The sequence below is a fragment of the Camarhynchus parvulus genome, chromosome 2 (assembly GCF_901933205.1).
Source record: "Camarhynchus parvulus chromosome 2, STF_HiC, whole genome shotgun sequence".
In the NCBI taxonomy this organism is placed as follows: domain Eukaryota; kingdom Metazoa; phylum Chordata; class Aves; order Passeriformes; family Thraupidae; genus Camarhynchus; species Camarhynchus parvulus.
Window position 1 is genome coordinate 41,540,513 of NC_044572.1, and position 12,581 is coordinate 41,553,093.

The 12,581-nt window shown below is 41.9% G+C and overlaps 1 protein-coding gene across 1 annotated transcript in view; it reads right to left on the reverse strand.

Moving 5' to 3' along the window:
- Window positions 1–2,164: 2,164 nt before the first annotated feature.
- Window positions 2,165–12,581, reverse strand: part of OSBPL10 (oxysterol binding protein like 10) — a 113,351-nt gene continuing 102,934 nt past the window's right edge. The window contains 4 exon segments of the mRNA XM_030965151.1: window positions 2,165–4,908; window positions 5,630–5,783; window positions 7,976–8,158; window positions 9,596–9,782. Of these exon segments, the coding sequence (XP_030821011.1) occupies window positions 4,864–4,908; window positions 5,630–5,783; window positions 7,976–8,158; window positions 9,596–9,782 (569 nt within the window). The 3' untranslated portion in view covers window positions 2,165–4,863.

Genomic DNA, 12,581 nt, shown 5'->3' on the forward strand with positions numbered 1-12,581 from the left:
GGCTGTTGTGTCAGTTTTGTTGTGATTAACTTGGTAACATGTTGTTTGTAGTCCTAGTCATAAATTAAGACATTGGAATTCCATATTGCAAATCTCCTGACTTCACCAAGCTGCTGTAGTGAAGCCACAGCATCTTCTTAACTCCCTTCAGCTTAAACTAAGCCAAATCCAGGGCCTCTGCTATGAGGAAATGAAAGTGGCTGTCATACTTCCAGGAAAGAGCAGCCTGCCTTCCCAACCACACATTGCAGCAACTCCTTCCAGCATCTGGAGCTCCCCAAGCTGCTACAGCTGCTCACCCACCAGCAGAAGGGCTGAGTGATGATGTGATGCACGATTCCTAGTTGTGCTGCTTCCCAGCCACTCTGCATCCTGACCATGGGTGAGAAATAAGGGATCTAACATTTGGAAGATCACCTGAAAGGCAGCAGGACAGAGGCTGCCAGTCAGTCTGTGGCTTAGCAGTAGCTCAGCCTTGTTTTAAAAAAGGAAATACAAGATTGCCCTCCCCTCTTCAGGTACATTTACATTTGGACAGACTTGTACCAGATTTGTACCTTTACATTTGGACAGAGTATCTTAAGCCTTAGGTAGCAGTGTTCACTTTAACAGCAGAAACAAGTGAATCTGAGGCATGTGAAATAAAAATAAGCCAACTGCAGGGATCCCAGCCAACCTGGGCCTAAAGTTGCCTCCTACTTACCTGAGCTTTACTTTATTCCTAAATCTAACACGACTTCAAGGATTCTGCCAATGTTCTGCAGCTAAAATGAAATAAAAAGCTGGGAGTCATTGAGGCATCCATTTAGAAAAAGCAACATTACGAAGAAGAACTGGCACTGTCTCACCTTCCTTGGTTCTTCAGGAACCAATCTGCACATTGGATCTGTTTACAGCTCGATCCTGGAATCAAACAGATGAACTAACTCCTGCCTCTTTGGGAGAACTGCACAGCACTTCTACCAGCAAAGACAATCAGCATCTTCCCTCTTCATCACACACACACTTCCCAGACTAGTTTATTTCCTTAGCTCCAGCCATCCTTTTTCCTTTTGTTGTTCTACTATGTCAAATTTTGAAGCATAATTGCCACAAAAGAGTAAAAAAAAAAACCTCAAAAAACACCAAACCAGTAAAACCAAAGACAACAAAAGACACGTGAGCCAGGCTCAGGTCAGCAGTTGCTAAGGAACTAAAGCTGCAAGTGTCTAGAATTCAATAATACTGCCTAGGTTCTGTATCTCTTAATCATTACTGGTGGGAGCAGTGAGGCAGACAGTGCTGTTGGTAATCCCAGAAGAAATATTTTGACTTGCAGAAGTAATTTCATAACAAGGAGGAAAGTTGTTAATTAAATATCTTGATAGATTTACTCTTGAAAAAGCATCTGAATGCTTTGACAGAGCCCCTGGTACATACCAGTCTCATCAGGAGTAAAAACTGAAAAAAAAAATAATATTTGGCTGTGTCTAAATATTATGTGACTAATATCCCAAGTGGATAAACTGCTCCGGGATGGGGCCTTGAAGCAGTGCCACGGAAGGCAAGGAACAGAGCTGGGTAGCGTTTCCTGCCCTCTTTACAGGCGGTGTTGTTTTCCGTTTTGCATAAAAACAAAGTGTTCCAGCAAGATTGTTTCCAGCACTGTGGATGAATGTTTAAAGAAAACCAGAAGGGCATTATCTAACACTTGAAAAATGCTGACCACAATCTGTGTGATTCTTCTAAGAACATTTTTTTCTCCTCACACAAGTGCCCAATGCTGTAATAATGTAGAGTTGTGTTTTAAGAGGTTCTAATCAAGAATCCCTCTTGGTGATAAAGATTATATGAAATGGGATTTTCAGAAGCAAGGGTACACCTTCACCTATTTCCTTTTTACTTGCCAAAATGAAGCAATGTTCCCCAGCCTTTCCTAAAGCCATTGTTGCTGCCCAGCCCCATTTTCCCTGGGTAGACATATCCAATTTAAACAAAAACTTACCTTCAGAGTGTCTGGAAGAGTAAGTGGGGTGGAAAAGCCTCACAGCAAACGTGGATTAACCTAGCAAATCACTTCCATGGGAACCATGCTCGGGTGTCACACACAGCTCCTGGACAGTCAGTGACTGACACCACGGAACTAAGGCTTCCATGGAAAGAGAAAGGGCATCCCACTACTAAATGAAACAAATCTTTTATTCATGAGCATTCTCATTTTAAATTCACAAATTATGAAAGGAAGGCAAATCAGAAGAGACTGCCAGAGCATCTTTTAAATGATAAAGGTATAAATTTTCTTTCTGAACATTTCTAATTTAAGAAAGAAAAAGGTTGCATAGGCTTTCTACAGGTGTGCACAAAAAAGAAATAAAAATTGAAGTACATGGACGTTTTTACATTACAATTCAGTGTACATCAGCTACTTGAAAAGGAAAGTATTTACTTGCAATTCCAAGACAGCTACTGGAACAACCTACGAAATAAGGCTTATGAATATTTACTTTTCAGTCCTGCAAAATATACTGAACACATACTATCAGAAAAATAAAATGACACTTGTGAATCTTGTTCTGGAATCTCTTACTGATGGGATCTTTTCTGAAAGGACTTTTTCTGTTCGTGTCTCCCAAGTTAATTTGGGAAAGAAGCAGTGATAATGGCATCAGGGGATTCTTCATAGCATCAGAACAGAACAAAACATTGGCCAGAGCACAAGTGCAATGTCCTCGGCATGCAGAAACAACCAACCATGCAGACAGAAAATCTTCAATAAATTACAAGCAGAAAATTATTCAAATTTCTCCTCAAAAGAACAGCTACAGCATCTCTGTAGCCCTGACAGTCACACCATCCCAGCTGAAAGAGGTCTACTCCTTCAGGGGCCCAGGCCTGCATGCCTGAGACACAGAGGTTTGCAATGGCTATTTAGTGAGTATGTGTCTTGTTCTTTGGTGTGTGAGAGAGTTCTGGGAGGATGTTCCATGGGTTTAACTCTGCTTTTTCCATTGTTCTTTGTGATGATTCTACAAACTGTAGGAATACTTTTAGATACTTATCAGACTAATCTCTAGAACAAGAGTGGATCCATTACAAAGTGAATTCTTGCAGGTGATAAAGTACAAGTGTTCCTGATGATACTCAGTAGCAGTTCAGTGATTACTGCAACAGCATCATTTTGGTTTTGTTACAGAAAACTGTTACATCAACTGTTCCTAAAAAATAAGATTTTTTTTCCTCTTAAAAAAAAAGTGTCAGTTACAAAACCAAGCTCATACAATCCACTTTTTTTTAAAAATAGGATTTAAATCATTTAGAACACAAATCTTTCTAATGTGCAAAAAAAAAGAGACAGACAAGAGGACTAAATAGATTTAGGAGGAAAAGTAGCCACACCTTCATTAAATAGAGATCTGAAGATCAAATCCAAAGGAACAACTAATGGAATGTTTCCTTCTGCACACACCTCCTCCGCTCAGCCTTCTGAGCTGCTCAAGAGATTTTAACATCTACCAAAAATACAAAATGCAGGACACACAAGGACAGATGTGAGCAGTGCTGTGACCTAGATATCTCTGCAGTATAAGCATAAGTCAGTGTATGAACAGATCAGAAAAAAGGCACGAAATTACTCAGCTCTACAGACAGGCATCCATGCTACTGTGTGTTAGAAATACAGTGGTTTTGTTAAGGGGCACTGTGCAAAATGAGCACTGAGCACATTTTACGTGTGCCTTTTGCTGCCACCTCTCTAAAAATCATCTTCATTTCCAACAAATACAAACTAAAAAGTGACAAAGCCTTAACACACTTCTAGAATCCACTTTGTCAGTGTCACAGTGGGTACCTTCCAAAGCAAGATCAAGCGACAGGATGTTTTAATTTTTCTTTTTAACACTACAAAACAAATTGTATCCCATTTCATTTATATAATTCATAAAGTTACTGTCCCGGTGGAATAATTTACTAAATTGTTACTTTTACATCAGGGAACCATTTATCTGGGAAGGCTAGTTACATCACCTCTACACATCCAGATGTTTTATCAGAAGCAACCCCATTTAGTGGAACATGTAAGCCAGAAGTGTTGGCATGCCAGCAGCTAGAGAACATTACACAGCAAGATAAAAGTTACCAGAGCAGCTGGCTCAGGGGTGGTGACCAGAGATGGACTGAACAGCTGGAGCATGAACAGACAAAGCAGTGAGGACATGACAGGTTAGTGTGAAGAACAACGTTCTGGAGAAGGTATTGCTACTTCTTAGAGGGTGGCAGGAAATTCACACTCATCAGTGACAGGAAACACACCCTGACCTGGGCAACCCAGAGCGAGCACGGCCAGTGGATCATTCTTACATCCAAGAGAGTTACTCGCTGACTGTTCAGACAGATCGACTGCCATTAACAGACACGTCACGTTTTAAGTGCAAAACATTTTTGGCAAAAGTGAAAAATAGAAAAACCTTAACCAGTACTAATAAAAAAGTATTTTCTTAAATACTAGCACAGGGCCTGATCCTGCAAGCACACAACTCAGGGAACCCCGGCCGAGTCCAGCCAGGGTTCTGTGCCCTAACGCTTGGAGGAAAAGGTCTTTGAGTCGCTATTGGTGTTGGTACTGTTTACATGTAGTGTCAATAACACACACAACACATGCACATCGTGGTACTTAGGGACCTGTGCCTGTGTGCCTGTGGATCTGCACACACAAAATGGCTCCTGAATAAACTTGAGCTCGTGCTTATTGTGAGATGTATCATTCACAGTACATAGCTTCCCATGGGGATCTTCTGGAACAGGACCTATCCAAGGACATCCTGAAGTTACATACTGTATCATTTTAATGCCTTTCAGGTAAAGTTAGGAGGCAACTGCTCTCTCCTGTCAATGGGTCTTCCAGAGAGGATTCACGTACAGCCAACCGTCGCCCTGTAAGAAAATTAAGCAGAGTTTACAAACAAGATTTATAAATACCAGATCCATGTATGTCCACACAAAAGCTAAAATAAGACTAAACAAGAAGCCATCCCTGTCACCTGAAAATTCTGTGTTTAAAGAATTGACAAGTAATGTGGGCAGGAGGGAAAAAATTACAAGGGGGAGGAGATGCAATGAGAAGAGATGCAAGAGATGCCAATTTAAATACCAGCTAATGGAACAATTCCCTCAGTCAGTCTCATTTTCCCTCCACCTTTCCTCCAAGAAAGGGGAAAGACGAACTTGTTAAAATTCATTTCCTTTCACACAGATGAAACCCAAGACTGTGTTTAGGATGTCAATGCTTACTTACACTGGATAAATCTCCCTAGATTGTGCTCATTTTAGTATGCTAAGATTATGGTGGAAGTGAGTATGCAGAATTTGAGAAGTAAGGGCAGGATTTTACAGAAAAACACATCACTTTATTTGCCTAACATTAAGAACCAGAAATCCAGATCAAAATCAATCTAACTGAAGTAAAGTGAACAAGTCCACAACATGAAGATGGAAAAGCCCACTGCTCTCATTCAAGAGCCAGACTCTGTCAAAAAGAAAATTTAAGCAACCAGTGGTACATAACAACATCAGCTCATGACAAAATCCACAGACATTCACTTGTCCCCTGGGCAGGAACTTGCTAAAGGTCTCTAAACCAAGAGACTCCAAGTACCTCTTTGGCAAAGTATTTGGGTTTCCAGGGAGTTGTGAGCGCCGCCCGCTGCCTCTCCTCTGCTCGCTGTCTCTCTTCCAGGCGGTGCTTGTGCTCCGTGGCAGCATCGATGTTCCCCTCCTTCAGAGAGTTGGTGACGTGCTGCCACAGGCGCCTGCCCAGGGACAAGAGCACAGGGGAGGGTGACAACAGCTCTGCCACAGCCCCTGCTGCTGGACACCACACTGGTGGGCAGCAGGCTGAGGCCACAATATCCATGTCCATTTTCTAAGTCCCACAGCATCACTCTCCTAGGACATTCATCACATTTGTGGACCAGATTCAATCAGATTTTCAGATTCACCCAGTATTTTGCAGTGCAATTTTCTCAGCAGACTCTGTTTATGTTCTCTTCACCACCTGAGCTTTTTTTCTCAAAGCAGGTGGATTTATTTCTACCATTTCCAGTTCACATTCCTTATTGATGTTCCTCCACCCTCCGAATAACAGGAGTTTAATTCTGCATTTTTTTTCAGGTAAATTTTTGAATTATAAGGGAGTGTCAGCCGAAACGCAAGAGTGCATTGAACTGGGACACTGACTCGTCCAACGAGGTCACTAGCAGAGGAACTGATTTTAGGGAGCCCCTCTAGGTCTGTGCTCTGAATTCCCAGTTACAATATTTACCAGCACAGAGCTACACATCTCTCACACAGCTGACCACGCTCAGATACAGTGCCTTATATCAGCCTAGCAGAAGCTTTGACCATAAAAGCACTGAGAAAAATCTTCATAGAATGGTTTGGGTTGGAAGAGACCTTAAAGATCCTCTAGTTCCTCCCTCCCTGCCATGGGCAGGGACACCTCCCACTAGACCACTCTGCTCAGAGCTCCATCCAGCCTGGCCTTGAACACTGCCAGGGATGGGGCATCCACACCTCTGGGCAACCTGTTCCAGTGCCTCACCACTCTCACACTAAAGAATTTCTTCCTAATATCTAATCCCAACTGCTCTCTGTCTGAAACCAACCATAGCTTTCACATATGTCCAGGGCTGTTTAAATGAGATTGTGTTCACAATGTGATAAACTGCAGATCCTGCAGAGCCACTGGATGGATGCAATTTGCTGACTAGTATCTAAAAAACACAACAAATACACTGAAAAGTGACTGGTTTCCTTATTTACTACAATCTTTATGTTCCACACTACAGGGGAGAAATGAGTTTGTGGATAAGCAAGTGGTCTAGAAAGTAGACAAATTGTATCTGACCCCTCACAATGACTCAAGACATCTTTATAAAATAAAAAGACGTTTACAGATAATAAAATGTAGTTTAACTAGTATTTTTAAATCCTTCAATAAAATGTTCCTAAATTCAATTAAAGTATTGATTTTTTTGAAGATAAATATCAGCAGTTATTGACAGCAAATACAGAACAGGTTTTTTTCTAATGTACCTAGTCCGAGTTAGGCATATGATGTAGGTGCCAAGAGCCTCAAAACCACCTGTATGTGTGTCTTTATATCTCATACTGCCTCACATTTTATATATATTTATACAAATACATATTCTAAAATATACAAAGCATGAAGCACCAGTTTCAATGATATGCAACATATAATATATATACCACTTTGAATTGCTTGCAACAAACTGACTGATTTGCCCACCATCTTGCAATCACTCCAAGAAGCAGGTGAAAACACTGCATTTCCATCTTCCAGATGCTCATTAAAACAAATACAGGCCTTTTCCCCCATCTACAAAATTGATGTATTCATCACTACAGTGTAATTTATGCTCCAAGGAACCAATACACAGCCTCAGCTCTCTGTGCTCAGATTTCTGTGCTGTGGGAAGCAAGGAATTTTTGAACCACAGCACTCAGAGCTGAAGTTGGCTTCCCTGCTCTGTTCCCACCCAAAGTTCAGGACAGCACTGCAAAGCCTCTGCCCTTACCTGTCACAGACATATTTTATGAAAAATCCTTTTGCTAAGATTTTTTCTCCGGAGAAGCTGAGAGGCCTCAGAAACGAAATGTAAACAATAATTATCTGCTGCTATGGAATGCAACAGGTGCATCTTTGATCGGTCACATGTGGTTGTTTTTAATAATGGCCAATCACAGTCTGGCTGTCTCGGACTCTCTGGTCAGTCACAAGATTTTATTATCATTCCTTTCCTTTCCTTGCTAGCCTTCTGATGAAATCCTTTCTTCTATTCTTTTAGTATAGTTTTAATATATCATTTTCTTTTAATATAATATATATCATAAAATAATAAATCAGCCTTCTGAAACATGGAGTCAAGATTCTCATCTCTTCCCTCATCCCTGGGTCCCCTGTGAACATCACCACACTTACCTTGATTCCAGTGGCCCTTGGTTTGCGATGGGCCTGATCTTTTTCCTGATAACAGGCAGTTTGGTGGTGTCAATCACTTTGGTGTCTCCGTTGCTGTAAGTGAATTCCAGGGTGCCATTCCATTCTCCCTGTGCCTTGCACACAATGGTGTTCGTTGGATTGTGCTTCACCTCGGCTGTAACCCTGATTCAAGGGGAAGGAAAAACAGACCACAGACATAACTGGTACCATTTATTATCAGCACATGACAGCATCACTTTGCTAAGGGTGCAAGCAGCTTTCTACCTCCACAAATCAATTATTCGAGCAAAGCAGTGATGCTGCCTCCACAAAAGAAAGACTCATTCCAGGAAAGCTCTTCTAACACAGCAACAACTTGGGGATGACATTCTAACTAAATACAGCAGTAATCCAACTTAAAACTGTGATACCTGGCTCAAGCCCAGACCAAATGGTTACCTCAGCAGCCTGAAAAACAATCCCTGACATTCATGTGACATTTTCAATACATGATACTTTCATGCCTGAACATAATGCTGTTCAGAGACCCACATCAAAAACTTTGGGTATCTTTGTTTTCTTCTTTAGCTCTGCAAGTTCATTTCTCAGCTGCTGAGAGGAAATTATTAAAGCCACCTCACCAGTCAAAGAACTGGTCTGAGAGTGTGCAAAATAGACAGGTAGGACTGGAAAACTGAAATGCAGGGAGAAGTTCTGTGAATGCGTCTATGAGCATACACACATGTGCTTTAGAAAGCCATGTAAAGTAATGTGTAAACTCATTTTTTAATTACTAAAGTAATACAGCACAACTTCCCCAAAATTTTACTCACCCTGATGGCACCAATTATTAATCTAAAACTTGTAAAGAAAAGACCTGTCAAAACAGCCTCATGTGGACATTTACCTGAACACAACATTGAAATGGTTGACACACATATGGAAGAATAGTTACACCATCTGAAATAAAACAGAGGCAACCATGCAAAGCACAGTCTCCTCTGGACAGTGCAACAGTCCACAACAGAACAAGGAAGGGATTTGATGTTAATGCCTGGGACATCAACCTGAGCATTGAAGCAAGACAGAAGGCTGTCCTGCACAGCACCTCTTTGCACCCTTACTAAAGGGGAACGAAGGTAAATAAGATTTTCACCATCTGGAATTTCAGTGCAGAGATGGGAGTCCCCAGCAGGGAGTTACCACTATGGGCAGTGACACTTTTGCTTCTCTCCTCTTTTCAGGAGCTCCACCTGGAACACCTCAAGTTCATCTACAAGACTCACACAGAAGCAGCAGCTGGGGTAGCAGAAATATTGCGTTTTCCACATACATTTTTCTGATCCTACACTTACAGCAACTTTTACAAGCAACAAAGCCTGGAGAGATACATTCACTTTATTTTAATGAGAGAAATACATCCAATTCAGTTAAACAACATCATATGTATTGCTACAATAAACTGCCCTAGAGCTCTAAGTCATCTCCAGCACTAGTGGGAAAAGAACTTCAGCTATCTGTCTATAAAATACTGCAACAGAAGAACTGAACAGATGCCTCAGAGCCTTTCCCCTGAAATGCAGCAGCAGGTAAACAAGAGTAAGGCAGTAATTGCTGTACCTGTGGACCTTCCCTCCATAGAAGGGCTTGGTGTGGAACGTGACCGTGGCCGAATAGCCCGTTCTGGCACAACTGATGTTGACTTTCCCTCCAAGCTCCACCCAGGGGATGGTGAGGATTGAGCGAGCGTAGGCACTGGGCAGGGTGAAGACATACTCCTCTTCATGTTCCAGCAAGTGAAGGACACCTGTACAGGAAGAGGAGAAAGTGAGGGGAGAAAAGGTTCTCTGATAAGATCTGATGGTCACTGACCAATTAGCACCATCAAAAGGCACATCCATGGAGAGCACGTGCAGCCCTCCTTGAAGGAGAGCACTGTCTGCTAAGGAACTTTGCTTTCTGGAACAAGTTTCTTCCAATAAGCATTTTCAAAAGCATCTCATTTGACTGTGCACCCTGACATACTGACTGCTACCAAGCAAATTTTCAGAAAATCTGACTGGATTCCTTACTTTGTATTACTGTTAAAAGCTGGATAAACATAGAATGTCCACCTAAAAAGCCATACTGAAAATTCAGATGCTCTCTCAGTGTTGTATCATAATCTCCCTCCAGAAAAAATACAGGCATGGCCAAAGGACTGTTCACTCCTCCATTCAGTTAGAAACAGCCATGTCCTCCACTAATTCCCTCTTGATGCTGTGAAAGGCTCTAAGTCTCTGTGGCTACAACAAGAAAACACGACATCTACAAATTTCCTATTAACTTTGCTCTTTAATTTCCAAATGGCTGATTTCTCATGCAGACTTTGAAAAAATCTTGCATAATCAAAGAGGTGCCCAGCAGGGACATTGCTCTATCAGCACCAAATCCAGTGTCCCTACCAGGCAGAGAAAATTACTGGTAATTCCATCTCTTTCTGTAAAGGTTCCTCCACCCTCAGCACCATGAGGCTGTAACTAAAACCAACACACAACAGCAGCAGTTTTTCAACATAACTTGGAAGTTGCACAAAGAAAGTTGCTTTCCTGATCAGACCTTTGCAGCTTCCCCCGGGGCTAAGGATACGACTCTATCCCCATAAAACCTATAGTTTGGTCTTCAGGATAACAGGACATAAGACCAGGAAAAGAGCACCATAAACCTTGCACGCAGAATTAGATCATGCCAAATGTCTGCAGTGCATTTTTTGCTAGAGTTTTACAGTCTTTTGTGTCCCATTTACTAACTGCCTAAAGGCAAAAATGACAGCTTTGAAAATATTTTTTCACAACAGGGACTGAAAATAACCTATTACAGGAAGAACTCACAACCCAGAAATATTTGGGAAAAAAAAGAAAGGAAAGTTATTTTGTCACAGTAATAGTATTGGTTTAGTAGCAAGATAAGCTTGAGCCCATTTGCCTTCACCCTGGGGCAGGCAGGGGAAGAACACACTGTTAGTGGTGTTGATTAATCTATCTGTTTAAGGGAAAACTGACACTACTTTTTCAAAGTGATCTCACATTTAATGAAGAAAAAGCATTAAATAGGAACACAACACTACTGCTGCTAATATGAAAATATGCCTTTAACACTGCATGGAAACACAAATTTAAATTAAAGCACACTCCAAATTAAAAGCACAGAGCTCTAAGAGAGCCCTGATCTCGAATATTGGCTCCAGCTAACAAAACTAAATACAAGCACAGGAAACTCTGCAATTTGTCACTTCTGCCTTCTGAACTATTTCACAGGAAAACATTTGCAAACCAGAACAGCTTCATGCAGTTGTTCTCAGAACCTCTGCAACCTCAGCCTTCCAGCAGTGACACAGCCAGCACGTCCCCTCCAGCAGCTCTGACACAAGGAGCTGGGAGTGCAAAAGCACACAGAAAAGCCATGTCTCAAAAGGACCTTTAGTCATTTAGTCTTGGCAAGCTACAAGTTCCTCGTGCCACGTGCTGAGCCCCCGGCAGCAGGGAAAGGCCAGGAGGACACAGCCAGAACACACAGACACGTTTTGCCTCCAGCTTCCTCAGCTTCACACCTGCACAGACATCCCAGCTGAACACACTGCAGGGAGGCTGAACTACCCAGCTCACCCTGGACATGCAGACAGGAATAAGTCATACTCAAAAAACTACTCTGGCTATCCAACTCATTAAATGGATGCTATAATAGCGTTAAGTTAACAAAGAACAATTGTAGAATCACAGAATGGCCTGGGTTGGAAGGGATCTTATAGATCGTTGAGTTTCAACCCCCTTGCCATGGGCAGGGACACCTTCCACCAGACCAGGCTGCTCAGAGCCCCATCCAACCTGGCGTTGAACACTTCCAGGGATGAGGCATCCACAATTTCTTTGGGCAGCCTGTTCCAGCACCTCAATACCCGCACAGTAAAGAATTTTTTTCTCATATCTAACCTAAACCTACTCTCATTTTAAAGCCATTACCCCTTTTCCTGTAGCTACATGCCCTTGTAAAAAGTCTCCCTCCCTCTCCCATCCTCTTCTGACCATCACTGTAGGTGATGTTCCTCGTGTGAGAGGAAACTGGTAAGATAAACACAATTTCCTTATGGGTCAGTACAGGTTTGCCTCTGTCCCCCTGATGGGATCAAGAGCTTTTTCTCCCTAGTCAGGTGGGAGGGGCTCAGAGCTGCAGTGCTGCCAAGCACATTTAAAGTGCAGAGCAAACAGCAGCAGTGACCTTCAATGTAAATATTTAACCACCACAGCAGGTTAGATATTAAAAACTGAACCCAGCTCTCTTGGCAGTATTTTTAGCACCCAGTAGCATATTTTCTGAATTCCTTGAACACCTGAATAAATACATTTTTTAATGAAGCGCTATCTCACTTGAAATGTGACTCCAGCTCCATAATTACAGTCTAAAAGAGATTAAAGGGCAGATCTGAAATACCCATGACTTGATAATACTTTTAGAATTAACCTGACTGCTTTGCATTCCATTGTTCACAGAGCTCACATGCAAAACCTCGTTTAAATGAAGCACCACAAACACTGTGGCTACAGCACCACACTGAACAGAGACCTGTGCT